This window comes from Rhinolophus hipposideros (assembly GCF_964194185.1).
Source record: "Rhinolophus hipposideros genome assembly, chromosome: 12".
Lineage (NCBI taxonomy): Eukaryota > Metazoa > Chordata > Mammalia > Chiroptera > Rhinolophidae > Rhinolophus > Rhinolophus hipposideros.
This window is the reverse complement of record NC_138058.1, coordinates 15,821,766-15,844,551: the sequence shown is the minus strand read 5'-3', so window position 1 is coordinate 15,844,551 and position 22,786 is coordinate 15,821,766. Positions and strand designations below refer to the sequence as shown.

At 41.4% G+C, this 22,786-nt stretch overlaps 1 protein-coding gene across 1 annotated transcript in view; it reads right to left on the bottom strand.

The window, feature by feature from the left end:
• SUCLG1 (succinate-CoA ligase GDP/ADP-forming subunit alpha) overlaps window positions 1-18,280 on the bottom strand; it is a 33,800-nt gene extending 15,520 nt beyond the window's left edge. The window contains exons 1-5 of the mRNA XM_081069737.1: window positions 17,628-18,280; window positions 8,537-8,640; window positions 3,470-3,586; window positions 255-467; window positions 51-108 (exon numbers count right to left, since the gene is read on the bottom strand). Coding sequence (XP_080925863.1) covers window positions 51-108; window positions 255-467; window positions 3,470-3,586; window positions 8,537-8,640; window positions 17,628-17,724 — 589 coding nt within the window. The 5' untranslated portion in view covers window positions 17,725-18,280. The remainder of the gene's footprint in view (window positions 1-50; window positions 109-254; window positions 468-3,469; window positions 3,587-8,536; window positions 8,641-17,627) is intronic.
• Window positions 18,281-22,786: the final 4,506 nt, after the last annotated feature.

Sequence of the window (22,786 nt, the reverse complement as noted above, 5' to 3'; positions counted from 1 at the left end):
TGAGTGTAGGGGAAAAAATTTGTTTTTTCATCTCTAAGAAACATACTCACCAATTCTTCCTTTCTTGTGAATATGGCCAGGCATGATGCCAATTTTGCATTCTCCAGGCTGAAGAAAAGTAAATCATAGTTTCAGAAACGTGAAAAAAAAATTGGAACTCATAGGTCATACACACAAGTGCCCTTGGACTGACTCGAGGCTGACCAGCCTGGAGAGAGGCTACCGCGGGGCTTATTTCTCCTCGTCGCACTCACGTTGATGACGCCGGGGCAGTTCGGCCCGATCAGCCTTGTCTTTCCCTGGCGCAGCAGTCTGTGTTTGACGCGGACCATATCCTGCTGGGGGATCCCTTCAGTAATGCACACGACCAAGGGCATCTCGGCCTCCACAGCTTCATCAATGGCAGCAGCAGCAAAAGGAGGAGGGACATAAATGACAGAAGCTGTCGCTCCTGTTTGTTCTTTGGCCTGAAACATTAACCACGAAGCACTTTATTATTGTAAGTCATAAACACTGGAAAATGAATTTAACACCTTGATTTCAATAATGTCTTGGGGTCCAAACAGGACACCACCAGGAGACAGCGGACGTCTTCGTGGCCCCCTCCCAGCCCACTTGGAATGCCACTCTGAACTGAAAGGTTCTGTGACATCCCTCGGGTGATGGCACGTCAGTAACCCCGAAAGCACTGCCTGATTTGCATTTGTGTCCCCTCAGTCCTGTGGCCATGTTTATTTTTGTTGCTGTACAAGATACTGTATCACCTATTCAGTACCAAAGACCCTATACCTCCTCAGGAGAAGAAAAGGACTATTGAGTCCCTCAGCCTCAGACTTAGACTCTCAAACATCTGTTTTCAAATATATCATACTTGATAAATATTATCAAGAGACCACAAAAACAGTGGTATTTTTTAGCTGATAATTTTTACTCTAAATGCACATATATTGGAAATAAACTAAAATGCACATGCGTAAGTTGCCACAGAATAAGAATGTGGGTGAAATAAGAATTAGGGTCTACTCTAGATCATCCCTCACAAGCAAAGCACTTAAAGACCATCAATTTGACCATCGTTCTCTCTGTGGACACAAGCCTACATTTGGTCTTTATATACTCTCTATGTGTATCAATACAATGTATCCTTCTTCCCACTTCTATACATGTGGCCATGTCTCTTCTACTGGAATGGAAGCTCCTTGAAGATTATCAGTGATCTCCAAGAGTAGCAGCACCTATTCTGTGAGAGGGCTCTACATAGGTCTCAGTTAAGCCTACACCACAACCCTGCATGCTTAGTATCCCTGGCTACAAATCAAAATGCTGCAGCCAAGAGATATTACGTAACTTGCATGAGGTCACATAGCTGGAAGGTGGCAGAGCCAAGATTCAAACCTAAATCTGATTCCAAAGTGTAGGTTCTTTTCAGTTATAGCAGGCTGCCTCCCTGCAAGTGTTAAAACGTAACTTAGTCACCATGTAAATCAAAACCTTTTGGGAGGCTGTGTCACAGGGATTTTACAGTGGATACAGATACTAAGCTACAGAATATGCAGGTACAACTAGAAGGGAGCAGAAGTAAAAGAGAGTGTCTTCAAGAACCATCCCTGAATAATGGGTTCCCTACATCCCCAGAGACTGAGAAGCATTCTCTACTGCATCCCTAATAAAAAGAGGTACCTTAACCATGACAGAAGAACAAAGCCAAAGGATGCTGACAGACCATCTACAAATGATGCCAGGAATTAAAAACAATTTTTAAAAAACTCTGTCAAACTGATAACGGAAGGGGGAACAAAAGAAATAAAAACTAGGATGGCACCAAAAGAAGTTAGATCATAGGCATGTAGGTATTTTACGGAAAATATCTTCCCCAGTTCTATACCTCTTAAGGCTACAAATGCTGTCAGAAGCTGGATGTGACAACAGGGTCTACGCTGGCAAGTAATTCTGGATGAAAGGTATCCATCCTACCCACTCCGAAAGCTCCTTGTACGAGCTCAACAGGTGAGAAATAAACAGTACCTGTCAAAGATCTTACAGAATATTCCAAATAGCGTAGCTATTTGTATCATGATAAATAACAAATGAATTGCTTAGCAATAAAAACTCTCTTTAAAAGAAGGCAGAAAAAGAGGGCTGACAAAAGTCAAATCTACCTGGAGGAATTATGAAAACAACTCCTCTGTATTTTGAGGTCACAAAGAAGCTGTAATAGAATGAGTGGAGGAAAAAAACAAAAAATTAAAGCAGAAACTTTAAATGATTCTTCTAAAGAATAAATGATTTGTAACTTTAACTCTTTAAAATACAGTACACTTAAAACACATATACACACATATAGTGCACACTTATTTTCAAATTTAAAATAAAATGAAAAATTCAAATTTGAATGATATTTGTTTTTTCCTACACCTTAGGATTAAAAGTACAAACCAACTTCAATTTGAAGTTAGCATTATGAAAAGAGATTGTCTTTAATTCTGCACTTAAATGCAATACTTTAAAACATGCCTTAAAAGAAAGGGGGGAATAAATACATTTTTTATCATTAATACATCACTCCCAAGTACTAAGTTTGTTTCTAGATATTTTTGATTAAATAGCCAAGAATCTGTACTACTGTTTCCTTGAAAATCCTGTTATTTTTGTATATATTCATGTAAGTGTAGAAAGGCATGAAAGAATACACACAGCTTAAATTAGTGTTCTATAAAGGCAAAAACTGATATGTAGAAAACACTGTAAAATTTAACTTTACATATCTTTATATCTAAATTTGTACAATAAACACATATTCATTTTGTAACAAAGAATTAAAGTTTAGTTTAAAAATCACTTTTAAAATATTAAGGAATCGGCAATTTGGGGACGAGATGAGAAAGCTGAGATTTGTCAATGCAACTCGACAGCTTAGTTTTTTCACACGGGAACACCACATTACTTACTCTGAGCCACATAAGCTAAGCCTATGCTTATCAGGGGCAAGATTATGCGCAAGACCCTTAACTTTCTGCACTGGAAATGCTGACGTCTTTAAGAGGGAGAGGCGGTAGTGAGGCCTGAATGAGGCAATGTATGCACCCGAAGCACCGAGCACAGTGCCTGGCAAAGAGCCTATTCTCAGTAAAGGTTGGAGGTGAATGCTGACATGTGCACTACTAACATCCTGGAAGAAGATACAAAGGATAACAAGCCACACAGAAACCAAGCCACGGTAGGCACTTCTCCCCTTACGAGCTAATGTATGCCTATAAAAAAAAGTGACACCGGCTGCGGAGAAACATCCTGAGCCTATGTGACTGAAACAAACCCACTGGTTTTTACTGTGATTTAAATTTCTCTATGTTGGTAGATTTTAAAATGGTAAATGACTCTCCCAAAAGGGACACAATTAAGATCTCTATTCAAAGTATGTTCGCTCTTCCCTGCTTTTCTTCTCTTGCCAAACTCAGGTGACATTAATTACCTCCTTTACAGTATTAAAGACTGGTAAGCCCAGATGCGTCTTGCCTCCTTTCCCTGGGGTGGTTCCTCCAACAAGTTTGGTGCCATACTCCAATGCCTGCTGGCTATGAAAGGTGCCCTGAGGGGGAAAAGCACAAGACTCATGAGAAAAGGCAGGCTAGGAAGCCAGACAATCTTCTGTGACCTAGAAAAGAGAAACAAACAGGTGAACTACTTCCCAGAGTATAACGATAACATGCAACCAGCATTCTCATCAACTTAACACAGCTTTGCACCTTAAAGCAAAACAGGCCTCTGCAAAAGCAAAATCGCTGTTTGAATAAAACAAACGAAACAAAACAAAATCGAGTGGGGGGGGGTTGTCTCTTTTATTCCATTTTCAAATCTGGCTGAGGATCAGAAACACCCTGGTGTTGACTTAACACCTCCCTTTCATGGTTCCTCAGATCCTGAGGTCTTCACATCCCTCTTTACTCAGTTTAAAATCAACAGCCAATCATTACACTCACACATCAACCTTGGCTCCCTCTCACTTCAACTTACACACCCGGCAAAATCACAACCTTGATTAAATCCAATTCTCTACCTACTGTAACATGGCACATGTGCAGCCAAACAGAGCCTGCAGAGAAAACAAAACCATGCTAACTGTTCTCACTTTTAACGCTCACTAACCTTAAGTGAGCCTTTTCGTGCTGCCCAGACAACATCCTGTCTACTCATCCATTCACTCTCCCTCCTCAATCTCAGCACGACTGACATTGTGGACACGTTGATTCTTTGTTACGGGAGGCTGTCCTGTGCTTTGTACAACGTCCAGCAGCATCCCTGGCCTCTCTCAGTAGATGCCAGTACCACACCCTCTTCCCAATCCCAATCAGGTGTGACAAACAAAACCGTCTCCAGGGATTGAAAGATTCTTTTACACTAGGCTTCTGGGGCTCTACCTCCACTGGTTTCCCTCTTCTTAGACTTCTTTTTCATCTAAATTTGTGCCCTTGGTCATCTCATCCCTAATCATGGCAATAAACACCCATATGGCTAGCCCTCCCCCATCAGGCATATCTAGCCCAGACCTTTGCCCTAAACTCCATACTCACATTGCCAACTGCCTATCTGACACCTCCACTTAGAGAACCAGTAGCATCTCAAACCTAAAGTGCCCAAACTGAGTTCCTCATCACTCCCCTCCACAGTCTGAGTTAGTGGCAATTCCACTCCTAAGAGATATTCAGACCAAAAATACTGCAGTCACCCCTGATTCTTCTCTCTCTCTCATATCTCACATCAGATAAGGTTAGTAAATTTTATTGGCCTACCTTCGAAATAAATCTGACATCCCACCCTTTCCACTGCTTCTGCCTTGGTCTAAGTCATCATCAACTCTTGACAGAATATTGCCCTTGCTCCCTTCTCAACAGTCTATTCTCAACATAGCAGCCAGTGATCCAGTTAAAACATAGGGAAGATCAGGTCATTCCTCTGCTCAAACCTTCCAGTGGTTTTCCATCTAATTCGCCGTAAAAGCCAAGCTCCTTATGCTGGCCTACAAATCATACCCAACCTGCTTCCCCACCTGACAACCCCTTCCCTGCCTGACCTTGTTTCACCATTCTCTCATTGCTCATTTCACTCCAGTCGTGCTGGCTTTGCAGCTCCCCCACACACTAGGCGCATTCCCGCCTTGCGGCCTCGCTGTCCGCTTTGCAGTAGCCCTGGCCTCCGCTCAGTAGATGCCAGTACCAAGGCTTCCTCCCACAATGCACTGCTCCTACATATCCCCTCCCACATCTCATTTAGACCTTGACTCAGAGGTCAGGCTTCCCCTGACCACTTGATATAAAATCCCCTCTTCTCCATCCCAACCACTACCATGACTCCACACACATACACACACTCCTCCTTCCTCTGGTTTATTTTCTCCATAGCATTTGTACTTTTTAATGTATCACATAACTTACTCATTGATTTTGTTGTATTTCTCCCGTAAGTAAAAAGTAAATTCCATGAAGGCAATGATTTGCCTACTTTGTTTACTGCAAGATAGCACCTAAATCAACATATTAGAGTATACAGTAGGCACTCAGTAGGCACTTGTTGAAACCTGTATGGATTTATACGGTCATTCTACAAGGACCTAAAAACGGTGACCCAACTACTCAAATTCTACTCAAGGCATAAAAATGAGGGCCTTAAGACAGACTTAGAAATTTCCTGATTCAACTTCTCCATTTTTTCAAAATAAGAAAACTTAGCCCCAAGTATATGAACTGACTTGTCTAAAGTCAGTGATGGAAGTTTGCAAAGAACCACAGGTCTCTTCTTTAAAGGTGTGCTAATTCCAAGTATATAGAATCTTGCTGGTCTGCAATGACATAAATACAAAAAGAAAAAGAGAGAGAGAGAGAGAGAGAGAGAGAGAGAGAGAGAGAGAGAGAGAACAAGAAAAAAAGATCTAATAAAAACAAAAATAAGTGAGAATGTTTGCAAACTTTTATAGCAATGATATTGCTGAGATTTTTATTGTATTTTGCAAAAGTATTAATCTGCATTGCCTGGAAAGTAAAAACAAGCACCCAAACTGGACTTTTATTCTAGATAGTTTGAGAAGCACTGCCTTGACTAAACTGCTAGACAACTTCAAGTGACCCAATTTTTCAGTCCTAATGTAGCGCTAAACAGGAATAACACTTCCTGTTAGGATGCTTATTTTCCTTAGTTTCCCATTATCACTCGCCAGGGTACAGTTAAGAACAGGAATAATTTGGGAAGCTATATAAGCCAGTATAAGAAATTCCATCACTGGAAATCTGCATTGTTGGACTCAACTCTGAAATACAAATATTCTTCACTCATATGTGTTCACTGAAAAACAAAAGCTAGTGAGACAAAATGCAGATTTCCTATGAAGATAAGCCCTAATTTCAGACCTCATGGTTATCTCTATAATATTAGAATCTTCACCAAGAAATCTAAGAAACAATGTAACTGCAGAACACAGAAACCAACCTTGGATTTCAATACTTAAGCAAACCATCACCTAATTTAGGAAATAGAGACAGTTCCAAATAGTGCTTATACCAGAGACAATGGTTCTTTAAAAATAAAAGGCAGAGGTTAAAACGTCATAAGATCACATAAAGTTTAGCAAACAGAAAAACAAAATTATACATAATAAACTTAAGTGGGAAATTTGAGTTAATCAAACATTGGTTATATGCTAATAAAATTAATATATGATCAAAAAGGGACTGCACATGATTTCAATTGGCAGGGGATGATAAAATGTACCGTAAATCTTACATGAGCATCAACTTTCTTCAGAATGTAAAGTTATACCCAAAAAATATATGGCTATCAGAATAAAGAAACCAATTTTACCTATGAACCAAATTTCAAAGTTTTGCAGGTGTTTCTTTTTTTGTTGGTAGTGACTTTTTAAAAAGATTAATGGAAAGAAAAGAAGGTCCATTGCAATTCATATTTTTGCACCCAGTTATTTCAGAAACAGGTCAAAAAGCAAAAGGACATTTTACATGACACAGCCTTCTAACCAAATTCATTAAAAAAAACTATGTAATTTTAAAGCAATTTCTAAATACTGTAAAAACAAAAGTTATAGAAATTTGGATATTTAGGAATCATCCTTTAGATCAGGGGTTGGTAAACTACGGCCGGAGGGATAAATTTTACTGATATACAATCATGCCCATTCATTGTCTATGGTGATTTTTACTGTTACAATGCTGTTGACTAGTAACAGAGATGGCATGGTCCACACTAAGCCTAACATATTTATAATCTGGCCCTTTACAGAATAGGCTTGCCAACTCCTGCTCTACATTATCAAAATACTACAGAATAGACACAACAATTTTTTTAATTACAGAAAAATCAATAACTTTGAAATTACAAAACAAAAAAATTATTAACCACTTTTACCTTGCCATATCTCCTTTAGTAATAAAGAAAGGGTACTTTTAAGACGTGGTTATCTGCTAATTGATTTGGTAGTATTCCCTCATTAAAAAAAAAAAAATCTGTGCATCTACCATGGGGGAACTACAAATTTGTACAAACTTTTTAAAGTGCAACTTGGCGGTAGCTGTTGAAATTTTAAATACACAGAAACTGTGACACCCATTTTACTTTTAGGAATCTATTTTATAGACATATCTGTATGATCTATATTATATACTGTATAATGTGTTTTACATGTATATATTTATTTTTATGTAGAATAAACTCTGTAGAATACTACAGAGTAGCATTCTAATATATAAGGATACATATGTTCGTATGAGCAAAAAAAAAAAATTTTGAAAGAATATATGTCACTGTGTTAAGAGAAGGAATGCCAGGAGAGTAGAATGGCAGGAAAGAGGGAAAGGAGATTCTTAAATTGCATTTTATTATGGAATCACATCACAGATAAATTTAAACTTATGTAAATTCCATGATGTAGGCAGGGGATACAGAGAGAGAAAGAATACAAATGAGAACAAATTAAAATGCTTCAGGCCATTCTTCCTACTAGTATCCTCGAAAACCATTTTCCCAGAGAGAGTATAAGATGGGAAAAGTCAATGTGCTGTTTCCTCTGCCTGTTGAAGATCCCATGAGGCTCTGGGCTTGAGCATTTCCCAACAATGAATGTAGATCTGTGTTTAACTGTGATTGATTGATTGATTGATTGACTGATTGATTGATTTTGTACAAGGCCTAAACACAAGTCATGGAACTTATCTAGTGCTTAAGAAGGAAACAGTGATCTGTTGCAATATTAGAGGAAAACCAGTGGTGTGATACTTGCTGAAATATGTGGGTTTCCAACATAACACACTCCACAGGAAGAATTTTCAAGGTAAATTTAAACAATTTTCATCTTATAGGTTGAGTATAGCAACTGACTTCCTCTTAAGATACAACTCTACTGCTGTAGTTTATTACTTTTCTGCAACAATCATGTATTATAAAGTTGTGTATAATGTATTAAAAAAATATAAAAGAGTTAAAAAGTTTTTGTATCTCCAGCACATATATTATTAAAACGTCTTGATACACATACCTGCTTCCCAGTGAAACCCTGGCAAATAACCTTTGTATTTTTATCAACATAAAGATGTTTCCGAGAAGCTGTATAGGAACAATGCCGAATTCCATTCTGTTGCACTGAAAAGTAAAGCAAATATGATACATTATAATTTTTCCAAACTTCTGGACCATCAATTGAACTTGGTGACAAAAACGAAAAAAAAAATCCTCTAATGTGACTATGGCAACTATAAGTGTCACTTGTAAATAAGACACTGACTACAGAAATAGATTAGAGAAACACACAAAAAAAGACACTATTTTAGTAAACTAGGTATCACCCCCACTAATAATGTTCACTGAACAGCCACATGCTTTCCCCATGGGACCTAATCTTTTTAAGCCCAACATCTGTAAACTTATGTGAGGAATTTGGACTAATCAGCATTTTGTTATAGGCTAACAGAATTAATATATAATCAAAAGGGGACTGCGTATGATTTCAATTAGCAGGGGATGATAAAATGTACTTCAAATCTTAGATGAGCACCAACTTTCTTCAGGATGTATATATGTTGAAGTAATACTAAAAAAATATATGGCTACCAGAATAAATAAACCAATTTTACCTATGAACAAAATAGGTGAGCTAAGAGGCAAACTTTGTCAGAACTAGTAAGAACTACTGCAACACTGCAACTCACTCCCCAATAATAACATTAGCATTAAATGCTAACTCGTAGAATAAAACTTGTCTAAAATATAATCCTAAAGTAATTAATGTGACCTCTTCTGATATAAAACTCAAAACTTCACATATCAAAAAAATAAGGAAAATAAATAAAATAAATAGGAAAAGTAGATGACGGAGAAACATGTTTAAAAAAAAAAAAGAACAAAAAACCTAAGTTATTTTCAGCAAACTATCTCAACGAAAACTGAGAAATCTAAGTAGTTACTAAAGTCAGCTCCTCATATTTCAAATATCAGTAGACAGTAGAGCACAGATGAATGAAAATTGTGGGTTTTTTCTGATTACCTTTAAACTCCCATTACAGCCCCAAACTGCTGTCTCTGTGGCCCATCCCTGGTCCTTTCAAAGTGCTGGCATGCCCACTGACCACTGAGGTAGCCCCAGAAAAGAACATCTTATCACATATTTGTCCACCGTCCCCTCCATGCTTTCCGTCTTGAATCATTGCCTCATGTCCTCCTTAATCCTCAGATCTTAGGTTCCATATCTCATCTGCTTCTGGCCCTCTGAGTACCCCTTGACTCATCTTCAATTCCCGTACTGACCTCAGCTTCTAATAACTTTGAATTTTGGAGTCCCCTCTAACTCCAGGGAAGAGACAGGCCCAGTTTTCACCCTTACCCACCAGGAGGAGTCTTCTGTGCGCACACAGATCTGCAGGGTACCAAACAGCCGCATTTTTGAATTACATTACGCTGAACAAGGGACCATGAGGGAGCAGAGGGTCAAGTCCTGGCACACTGGGCAGAGCTAACCTGCCCCGTGCAAAGGGACATTTGTGGCCTAACAGCCCACCCTAGCCAGTGCTGTCACTCAAAGCCCATGCTTGCCCTAAACCACCGGTTCTCCCAGCTGGATACCCACAACCACAATACCTGTGGAAGAGCTACACCCTTCCCTCCTCTGCTGCTATTCCTGACAGAATCTGTTCCTGCAGTCTCACCCAGTTCTAGAATCTCCAACAAATAGTCCATCTCTCCAGAGTTTTCAGACAGGAAAGTAGAAGATTTGATTAAAGATCGAATGATACAATCAGGATATCTGGAGCCTGCTCTTGCTAGAGGAAATACTTGCCAACCCGAAAATATGTGTTCAAAGATAAGGAAATGAAATTCCTAAGCACATCTTGTCCTGACAAGAAACGTGGATGATGGCAGACAAGGTATCCCTGGTACTGAAATGAGGGGATGCTGGAATAATCAAGCACATATCCCAGTTCCTGGGTGGTCATGATCATTCATTTCTTCAGTGATTATTTGGGGAGCACCTATGCCAAGCCACAGCACTGAGTGTCAAGGAATAAGTATTGAAAAGAGAATCTTGGTCCACAAAAAACCCAAAGCTGTATGAACTGACATAAAGTGAGTCGTAAGTGTAAGTGTGAGCAGTACAATGACAGGAATCGGCCTTGGACACTTGGGCTCGAGAAACTCTCCTGTCCAAAGCAAATCTGTGTATGGGAGGACAGAGGTTAGGGGGGCCGAGAGGGTAGAATTAAGGGGTGGATTCCTCATTGGGGCTACCGCCAAAGTGAGCCCTGGACTACCAGCAGTTCACGCCTAGAATCTGATACTTGACCCTCCAACCTTCTAAAAAAAGAGACTTGTCTAGTTGCTGGCCATGGCTATAATCTCTCAGGAATTAAAAACCCTCTTTACCTCTGCCCTAGTCCTGGCCTATGGCACCCAGCTTGGCCCCACATTAGTGAAACTGATACCTGTACCTGCACAGCAGTGAAAAACCAGTCACAGGAGGTCCTCAATAAGGAATCACTGACAATGAAATCCCTCCTTTTCTGGAATACTGCTCTACGACACGTAGCGAACTGAAATGCTGGCAATCAAAGTGGCCTCTGAAACCCAGAGAAAACCTTGAGGCGCCCCAGCAAGCCGTGACGGTATTCCGTAATCACCACTGTGCCTTTCAACCCCAGAAACTCACCACACACCAGATGAACCTACCCTGCCTGGCACTTTACACCAAGCACACCCTTCCAGCTGCCACTGCTGTGAGGAGGACCTAATGGCCAGCCGTACATTATAATTCTCCTCACCATCACCTCTGTCTTCTCTAGAGTTTCAGGTGACACATACTCCAGCTAGGACCAACCCTCAGTCTCCCACCAATCCATGCCTCCATGACACATGTAACAAAGGGTGGATATATTTAAGGTAATACTGTTATTAAATCAGTGATAAGTCTTACCACTGTTGACATCACAGAATCAAGGAAATTCTTTCTCTTTTGCTATGTGTTTGCATTCCAATGAAAATAATGCAAAATACGTTTATATTCCAAATAAAAGTCACTAAATTTGAAGTCACTCGTGTCATTCTCTCCACCTTCTATAACCCAAGGCCGAGAATCACAGGCCGGAGGCCCCCTAGGAAAGCAGTGTCTCCTCATCCCCACCCCCGCACCGCTTCACCTCCCCTCCCACAATTCCGCCACTCTCTTTAATTTGGGCTGCAAACTACTAGCTGCTATAAACATCCAATCTGCCAGACTGGCTCTCTGCATCTTCTGTCCCTGCTTGATTTCTTCTCCGCCCAAATTATCAATCAAATGTCTTAAGTTATGAAAAATAGCCTATCCTACTTCTGCTGAAGAATTCAAAGTGATGTATAGTAGAAACCTTCCACTGTCTGTCCAATACTTAAAGAGGTTCAATCATATTCCGTTTTTAAATACAAACCTATGTTCTATGACAAAACCACCAAATAACAGAGTAAGCTATGTGCTGAAGTTAAATCTAGAACCTACGGCATACATTAGTGGCCAAACCATCTTGCAAATGTCTCTCCCTTTTCAGCTGGAGAATTAATGTACTCAATTTCCTGAGAATTTCATTCATGTAAGTTCACGTTCAGAAACAACGATGTACAGGGAGGAATCCATAAATCTACACATGACATTCATGACTTGTGGATATCACGGGGGTTTTGTAAGAGATTTGAGACTAAGAAGAATGGAACTTGCAAATACCTTCATGTGGTATATAATATTTATGCCACACACTGTATGAGGATGGGTACACACATTGTGTTACTTTTTTTACTGCATTATTTCTAATTATTTAAGGTTAAATTTATTTCAAGGTTATTTCAAGTACCATCTAAATATTTTTAGAACTTCTAACTGTAAATCCCTGAGTGTAAGGAACCTGCCTTGTACACCATGGTATATGGTACAATGCCTTACAAAGCAGGTGCATAGAAAATGTCTGAATTTCAAGAGATAGGGTCTATAAAAGAAACACTTTTATCAAGCAAAACTGTCACCTTTTGTGTGATTTGGAAAATGTCAATCTCAAACCCCCACTGATCAGCAGAGGGCAGGGAGGGAACATACATCTATTTTTGTACATGCAAAGTTCGCAGGTTTCCCTAAAATTCATATAAAGATTGCACAAAAGTCCAGCCCTATATGCTACTAGCTGTCCTCAAAGCTACACCAACCTAGTAAAATTCCATGCTAAACTTTTTTTTCCCCAAACAAATGAAATCCAGAAGCAGTAAGGTAAATACAAAAGAACTATTTCACCACCGAAGAAAAGAAAGAAGTAAAACATACAAAGGCTGAGTTAAGGCAGTGACAGACAAGGAGAGTGTTTTCATAACATGTTAACAGAGAAGAAATTAACCACAGCAACAGGAAGCACCAATAAGAAGAGACCAAAAGCCTAACAGAACAATGGATAAAGGCCATAAACAAGAAACACAACAGATGCTAGACAAACAGCAAATCAGCATAGAAAGAGATACCTGACTTTACTAAGAAAGTGAACATTTTAAACTAAATTATCAGAGCAACAGGAAGGCCTGAGACTGGCGACCAGGAAGAATTTCCCAATGGTGAAGGCTGTAGCTGACAATGAAGGCTACACCTTAGGCCATCTCCAATGGGATGCAGTCGCCTTCTCTTCAGGTTCTTATAAATTGGCCAGTCTAAATCTCGGGACGGAGTCCCAGGAATAGATGAGAACATAGTCCCAGGAATCAGACAGACCTGAGTTTGAGTTTATGCTCAGCGGCTCATCAGCCATGTGACCTGGGGATTCTGACCTTTTGATCTCCCTTAGCCTCAATCTTCCCATCTGTAAATGGAGTAACAGCTGCACATAAGGATGCTGTGATGTTGATATGAGCTGATGAGGCCTTTAAACTGGGCAGCAAAGTGCCTGGAACACTCCCAAGTTGGGTTCATATCCTATGTGAGCATAAAGGGAAATCATCTCCTAAAAAGAGAGTACATATAATTCATATTTTAAAATAAGTCCAACCAGAATGTTTTACATGTTTTCATACATATCTTATATGTTTATGGATAAATATACTAATCTAAGCCTATATGTAACATATATATATATATATATATGCACACACATGTAAATTTTTAACATATGAAACATCTTTAAAGGTGCGGCAGCACTATAAAAATAGGGATAATATTATACCTCGTGGCAACATGAGAAGTAAATGAGTTCATAATATACACAGCATGTAAAGTAGTACCTAGGGTACAGCAAGTGCTATTTCACTATTAGCTATTTATTATTATTATTACAGATGCAAAATGAGAAGACCAAACTGCTTGGAGCTGATCACTGTGCCAGGCTATGTGGCAGCTAGGAGGGATTCCAGGTGGAACAAGCTGGACTCAGGCCCTCGCCACAGGAAGTGTCCTGCACTGTAAAATAGCTAAACAAGAAACAAAGAAACGCAAAACCACAGAAGTGCAAACTGTTGCAAAGGCCATGAAGGAAAGGGGCTGAGTAATCTGAGATGTGCTTGCAACAAGAGTGATAAATTGGTGTCAGTCAGCCACACGCTGTGTCCTCTTCTCTAGAGAGAGCGACCCCATCATTTGTAAGAAGGCTGCGGATTAATAAAGCTGTGGCCAGAGAAAGCACCTGCCTACTTGCCCAGATGCAACTCACACCAGGGCTTTGTATGGCCAAGGACCACACTCCTAACCAATAATCTGAGACTGTTCCTGAAAATACTCCTCCAACTCGCGTCTGGAACTGTGTCCTTGTTACTCATTTATTCAGCCATGTACTCATGAATTCAACAAATGTACACTTATCACTCATATTCATTATGCATATGTAATATGCTGCTATTATGGTCCTTACCTATAAAACCTTAAAATGTAGCAGAGTAGCTCAGCAGCCACTTACTCCCAAAACCCAATCTGCTACTCAAATGCAAAATTATGTATTCATTTAATATTTACTTACAAATGAAGCTTAGTTAGTTATAAGTACCAAACCTAAAACGCCATTGATTTTAAGAAGTACTATTAAGTATCAGTAAGAAAGAAAAATGCTGCCAACTTATTGTAAGATACCATCAATTGTAAGACACATCCCAATTTTAGAAATGTTATAATGTGGGAAAAAAAGAAATGTGGGTCTACAGCAACAAAATGCCCGTCCTTTGGTGAAATGAAATAGTTCCCCTATACTTCAGAGAAATTATTTTGAACATCCCCAATTATGTTTCTATGGAAGAACAAGTTTGAGGTCAGAAAATCAAATCACTTTCTCATGCCTACTACATTGATGCATTTAGATCCGAGCCATTTTGTATTTCTGAAATAAAGACTTGGTTCTTAGATGCAATGGCAATAGATAGTAGCATCAGAAACACCACTGTTGCGGGTCCCCTCTTCCCAAATGTCTCCCCAATTCCAAAAACAGGCCTCCACAACTTGGCACACACATGGGAAAGGCAGGTGGTACCTGTGAGCAAAGTAATCAGTCACCTTCCAAATAAACCACAGAAACTGCCAAAAAAAATAAAAAAGAAAAAAATCACATCAGAGCTTCAAAAAGGAGGCTCATAGTATATCACACAGGGGCCTACAACACCTTCAGTTGTCCTTTAAATTACACAATAAATTATACAATTCCAGAATGGGTACCAGAGCCTGAGTTCTAGTACCCATGCTGATATTGGCTAGGAAACATTCTGGGTTTATTTGTCAAACAACGGTACGGGATTATAAAGTTTACTTTCTAGGACTAAAACACCGGAATTTTGAGGTTCAAAAATACTGACTCTGCTTCCCAATTTATTCTAAAAGACCCAACTTACAGGAACTCCTGAGCTTCAGTTTAAAACGACCTTCCATTGCCTTATACTTCTTGAAAAACTCTACTATCTTAACCTCGAAGGTGTTCATAAAAACCTTAAACTGGCCAATGGAAAGTCTTTCTTATTTTTCATTTTCTCTCCCACTTCAACTGGATTCTCTCCCCTTTTTTCATAAGCCATAATGCTGGTTTTTTGGGCTCTAGAATTTCTACACATTCCAGGCTGTCCCCAAAGGGGCTTTGGAAGGCATCTATGAGAGTTTGGGTTTTTTTCCCTACGTCAAATCAATATTGCAACACTTATGACCTTCAGGACAAAATGTACCATCAACTGAAACTTAAGAGAATAGAAGGAACAATATTCCCTAGCATTTCTAGTTTTATTACTAATTTGTGAGCAGCTTTTAAAAAAAGTTTACAAGGTGGTATTATTGTGGCTTTTTACCTAGTGGGAGCAAAAATGGGCTTAGAAATGGAGCATGAGAAAAAAGATTTGGGGAGATCAGAGGTTTTTATAATTAAACACTGTAGTCTGTAACCCCTCTAATATAGGAAATAACTTGATTTAGATATCAGAACTCTCTGACCCTTAACATATAGGGTAATCACATGACTAGGACAACTGAAGATAACTCGCAACAGAAAACTAAACTAGATGATCTCTTAAGGCCTGTGGTCCTGAGAATCTAGGAAAAAAGAACTTCCAGTTCTGTGAAAAGAGAACTGCTAAGTATTCCTAAAGGTGGATTACCGATCCTGACCTTTCAGACACTCTCCTTGTCTTCTCTCGACTCTCCTACTAAGCCAGCAGACCTATCCCAGGCTAAGACTTTTCAGAAACTCAGGGGGACAAGACCCCAGGAGAGAAAGACATAGGTATAACTAATTCCTTTGCTCCTTCTGCCTACAACACCTTCAACTGTCCTTTAAATTATACAATAAGAATCTCCAGAAAACTTTCTCAAAGAAACCCAACTTCTTCCTCCTTGCCAATGGCATCTAGCCAGACCTTTGTCCTCAAGTGATCTGGTAACTAACTGTAGCTACTGAACACACACTCATCAATATACACTTTTAGAATGTAACCTTCTCAAGAAATGACCTGTCTCATCCAATATACAGTATAAGCAGTAGAATTAAGAGCAAAGCAGAAGACCAAAAAAAATAATAATAATAACTTTAGTTTCTACCACATCCCAGGTGTTTTACATAAATTGTTTTACTTATTCTGCACAACAAACCCACATCATCCTGTGTACTTCATAATTTCAAGGATGCACGTTTTTTCACTTTTTAACATCACTTAAGATGTATTTGAAAACCAACGGTGAGTCACAATGTTAATCAGCAATCATCTTCCACTGTTAATGGCAGACAAAACAATGGTGCGTCTTCCAAGTAATGATGTTTCAGATTCATTAAAACATGGTACTATTTTCATGAGATTTGAAACAGAAATTGAGAAATAGACTTCGAAGTGCCCAGGATGATTACGCAGACTGTAAGGGACTGGCCAGACCTCAAACAAACCCTGATGTGACTGATTCCAAAGTCTCTTCCTACACAACCTACCTGAAAACACAGACTTTGAACATGGCAAGAATTTTCAAGAGTCAGCGTTATTCAAAGACTAGGAACCTTTGGTATTAAGTTTTCAGGAACTGAGGAGGGGTTCACACCGCCAGGTGGAGACACTACAAATAAACTGGTTAAGGTTCCAGCCAACTCTAAGCTTCTAGAAGTCTTGTGGGCTATGCTGACTCTGGGTGCATAACCCACCTCTCTGCTCAGCCTACAATTTACAGAAAGGATAATTAGACATGTAGACCCTTCCGTACAAGGGACAGCCTTCCGCAATTTCCTACGAAGACATCCTTCCCCACCCTCTCGGCCCAGACTCTCACCCTCCCCGCTGAGCTCCTCCTGGACCACCCCCAACAGGCCAGTCGAGATGCTGCCCCCATCCCACCACTCGTCACCGCCGGGGCAAGAACAAGCCCCCAGGTCTGCAAGGCTCCAAGACCAGAATCCTGGCTCAGCCAGCTTACGTCCCCATCCACCAGCAGCTAAGTCATGCCTCTGCCCCCGCACGTATCCAGCACAGCTGCCTCCACCCCAGAGGGTCCCCGACCTGGCGCCGGGCTCTCGCGCTCCCAGGCCCCCGCCACGGTCCTGCCCCGGAGGGCCCCGCCGCGGCCTGCACCGAGACACCGGGCCCGGCGGGGCCGGGAGCTCGCGGAGCCTGCAACAGAGAGTCCCGACCGGACTTACGGAGGAAGGAGCGCGACAAGAAGCGGGCGGCGGTGAGGCCACTGCTACTGGAGGCCATGGTCGTGCCGGCAGCTGCAGCAGCAAGGGCTGCGGTCATCCACCAATGACACTCCCAGGTCCCCGGGGACTTGTCAGAGGCCGAGGCCTGGGGAGGAAGCGGGTGGCCAGAGCAGTCGCCTGAATGAAATTCCCTCCCCAAAGGCCTCTTCCTCGAACACCCGGGTTCGCAGATGAAGAGTGAAAAAAGGAATCTTAACGGAAAAGTCAATAACTCGGCTCTCCGCCGGAATTGTGGGTTTGATTCAACATTGATGACAACGGCAGCTTAGAGAAAGCCCCAAGGGAGGCTGGTCGGCGCGTGGCATTGTGGGAAATGTAGTCGTTTGCGGGCCGGTCGTGGTTTGTAGTTGTGAGCGGGGGATGTGAGAAGGGAAGGTCGTCGAACCCGGAGTCCGAGTGGCCAAAGGAGCGAGGAAACCGTGAGGCGAGGTGCGGAGAGCAGTGCGGAACTTGCCGGGCGCCTTGGCCGATCACGCCCTCATTTTCTTCCTCCGGCACGTGGAGAGGATAATACCCCTCACCGCCTACCCCGGCGAGGACCCGGAAGGATGATCGACGGTCACAGGCCTCTGAACTCATGCTAGTGTCCAGGACTGGACGGGAAAGACCGAAAGCTATTTTACGACACTTAGTTTCTTGGAATATGAATCTTGTGTTAAAACAGACTACCATCCAGCCCTTGACTAGCACTAGAGGAACGGTGCTAGGGGATCCTGGAGGACCGAAGTTACAGGTCAAATGTGACTGCTCCCCCTTTGCACAAACCGATCACTCCTCCTCTGTACGATCTTTGGAAGGAACCTCAGAGAGTCCCAGCGTCAAAGAGTAAACAGATAAAATAATCCACTGCTTGCCTCCAGCTGTGCCCCTGAGATTTCTCATCATTATCATCAATGAAATGATAATCCTAATTTACTTCAGTGGTCGTTATAATTTCCAGTCAGCTGGGTGGTGTAGGAGTGCGATCACCCAAGGAGACTGCCCAATACGTCCTCTGTGACCCAGACATTGTCAATCCCAGGTTGGACTTGACTGCACACGAAATCCCTCCCTCATCTAATGGAACGTGTCCTGGTGATCATTTGAATAGTGTCAGTGGTTTCCAAATAGGCCCAGTGTGAAGATCTATTTTAAGTAGCATTTTTTTCCCCAGAGCCTTCACATGATGATAATTATGTTTTTAGTTTCATTTAATGGGTACGATGCACGATGCCAAAAGTATAATTTGGGTATGATTGTAATGAATTATTTCCACAAGGGCAGGGATTTTAGTTTCTTTTGCACACTGTCTCCCCAACACCTAGAACAATGCCTGGCACAGAGAGAACTTGTTTGTTGAACTGAATTGATGTATAAGAGAAATAGCATATACATTTATTTATTGAATCCACACACAATGTGTGATGAACCTAAGGATATTTCAGTCCCTGATAACTACACCTCCACCCCAATTCCGTAGATCACTGGTGACAGACGATCGCGCTAGACTCTAACTATACCTCTCATCTTTACAGGCAGATTGAGTTTGAAGTCAGACCTGGATTCAAATTCCAACTCTGCCACTAGCTATGTGACCTCTGGGTCTCAGCTTTTCTCACTGAGGTGGGGATGAAACTCCCTAACACTTAATAGCACTGTGAGCAGTTAATGCATTAATATGTAAAGTTCTCAGTACCTTGGAAGCGTTCAATAAACAGCAGTTATTATCATGAAAGATGACTTTCTGCTTTGCATGGCAAAATGATGTTTTGAAGTTTTTACTGACATGAGTAACCCGATGTGGAATAGGACACTTCCATTACTCTGAAAACACTGGCTAACTCCCCAATGCTGAGGGCAACAAGCCAGAAGGACCTGCACGTTCTAAAGAGGCCAGTCTAGAAGCTACCACTCTCCAATTTTGATAAGAGGTGGCCAGACTTGTCTCTAGTTTCTCACCTTCACAACCCAACAGTTCAAATAAGCAAAAGACTGGAATTCATTGAGTGAAGGAATTCTTCTGAGTTATGTGTTGTCAGGTTAATGTTCTCCTTTCCTCCCACTCTCAGACAAGTGGTGGGAGAGCGCTCTTTACAAAAAGATTGTCATAAAACCCCAGCCTGAATCCCTGGAGAACTGCAGAAATTCATGAGCCCATCTCCACACCCTAGAGTAACATCTGGTCAAAGAATGCTCAGGAAAACAAATTTGGATGGCAGACATCACCTAGAGACTGATGTCTGCTTCCTTCTTGGAAAACTCAAGGCAGCAGGTGGGCTGGAGCAGCCCTCATTGGCAGACAGGTCAGTATCTGACATGGCAAGGTATGTACTATTCCCCTGGGTGAAACAGATGCCAGGAAAGAAAACTGAGCTTCCCTCTAAGAGGAGCTTCTGTTGGGGCAAGAAACCTAGCCTAAAAGACCATGGAAGACCCCCCAGACGCAGGAGGGGCCAGAGGGGGTTACAAGAGCTCAGTCAAAATGCACATAACTCACATCAGGATACTGGGCCGACAACCGAGTTCCCTAGGCAGGGGAGGAAGAAGGAAGCGACTGAAAATTCCACAGAAATCCAGAGCATATGGACTATCAGGAGAGAACCACAAATAACACCATTTAAGAGATTTTATCCAAAACTCATTGCACCCCTGCCGGAGCCAAGAGCAAGGGAAACAAGAAGGAGAAGAAAACTGAGTTTGACTACTTCCCAGCTGCAGGCTGAGGAGCCCCAAATCATGCCAGACCTGGGAGAAGGAAGAAGCTTTGAATTTGGATTAAGTGTAAGATTTAAGTTTTAAATTGGATTGAATAGGACTTATAATTATTAATTTTTTAAGTAGTTTATTTATTCCCATGGGATCAAAATTCAAAAGGTACAAAAAGTTTATATAGTGAAAAATCTTCCCTCCACCTGTCTTCTCACCACCTGTCCTCCCAGGAGAGATCAGCATTATTCAATTTCTTGTGTATCCTTCCAGATCTATTTTGTGCGTATACAGGCATACACATATATCCATCTCTGCTACCATTACCCTTCTATGTTGCCACTAATGTGGGAGGAATCAGGAACAATTAGGGTTTATGATCAGGACAGGTCAGGAAGACTAGCAGCCAAGGTGACAAGTGTCCATGGTAACAGCCCCAGAGGCAGTGTCCTTGTTGCTTATGTTACCCTGAAGTGACTTCTGCTCTTTGCAACCAAGAATCTTGACAGGTGTGAGCTAAGGAATGAGGTTCAATTTGTTGGAATCAAGTCTCTTACTGTTTTTAAGGAAATAAATCGTTCAGCTACAGTCGCTGATGTGTGTAAGCCAATCAGACCAGAAAGGAGAAGAGTCTGACCAAGACTTTGGTGGGGTTTCTGCCATCTCCTTTTATCAGAATTTTGTCTAAATTTCTGGAGTAATGCTACGGTGAGGTGGATAAGGTGGAAGGAGCACTTGGGTCCTCCGACCGTGATGGCATCCCCTGATGTGTACATCCTTCCATCTAGTCCTCAGCTGCTGTCCGAGGCTATTCTTGCATTATCCCTTACTCCTACCTGCAAGGTCCCTTCTGCTCTGGCTCTGTCAGATACCTCTGGTCTCTTCTGAGGTACATGAGAACCATTCTGGTGTGATGTTGGGCCATAGGAAACATCCTTGCCTACCTAGACATAATTAGCTGGATTTTGCAACCAGTTGGCTCCCTCTCTTGGCCCCTTTCTATCCTCCACCCTGCAAAACATAGCAGGAAGGCAGGCAGCCCTCTGCCTACAAGCCAGGAAGATAGTGCTCACCAGGAACTGAAACAGCTTCATCTTGATATTAGATTTCCCAGACTCTGGAATTGTGACAAAATAAATTTCTTTTGTTTAAGCCACTCCGTCTGTGGTGCTTTGTTAGTGCAGCCCAACTAGACTAATACAGGCAGCAGAGTGTGTGGGATTAACTGTGACCATTTACAGCATTGGTCAGCACCGTGAATAAATGGACACCAGAGGCAAAGAGTGACAAGTATTAAAGAATAGAGAATATTACAGGGACAATGCACCCCTAAACTTTATGTCTGCTGAAAAACTTCCCAATACCACTGTGTAAGTTCTCTACTGCTGTGTAACAAACCACCCAAAGCTTATCCTGCTTCCTGTATTCCTCAAACTTTTCGAGTGACTCCTTTGACTACTCACCTGCTGCCTCCACTTCCAAACTGAGGGAGTGAGGGGATAACACCAAAGTTCCCTGGGCTTCCTGTCTCTTCCGTAGCCTGGGGATCCTTTTCTGGTCTTGGAGACATTAGCTCACATTTTAATCCTAAATTATTTCTGTCATTCTCAGGGCTTTGAAGTACACATTTCTTTCTTGGGGCAATGGACTAATAATGCCAAACAGAAATTAGTGAAGGGAAGAGGTGTAAATATTGGTGAGTAGAAGGTCAAAGAATAGAAGGAAATAGTGAAAGGAAAAGCATCAGTTAATATTACAAAGTATTTTCCTGCTACAATCTGAATGTGCCAAAGCTCTGTTTGTATTCACCTAGGCAGTCTGACTCTGCCACGTGGAAATGGAATTTACAAAACCTTCCCTTGTGTCTTAGTTAGCTCCACTGCTATGACAAAGTATCGTAGACTGCTGGATGCTTATAAACAATAGAAGTTTATTTCTCACAGTTCTGAAGTCCAAGATAGGGTGTCAGCATGGCCAGGTTCTGATGAGAGCCCTCTTCCAAGCTGCAGACTGCTATCTTATATCCTCACATGGCAGAAGGAGAGCAAGAGAGCTCTCTGGGGTCCCCTCTATGAGGGCACTAATCCCATTCATGAGGATAGCACCCTCATGACCTAATTACTTCCTCAGGGTTCAAGATTTCAACATATGAATTTTGGGGAGACAGAAACATTCAGTCCATTGCATGTATTATAGACTCAGTGCTGACAACCTCTTCCTAGAGAAAAACTGCCTTCTAAAGGGAAAAAATAGCTGCTTCATCCCCAGTGATACAAGTGTGGAGAGAAATGTATGGGAGAGAGGCTATGGCCTTGAGGCTGACAGCCAGCCTAAACCCTCAGCCCCACTGCGGGTGTATAGTCCCTTCACAGAATAAATGTAGAGAATAGGGAGCTTGTATCCTTGGGACTTTT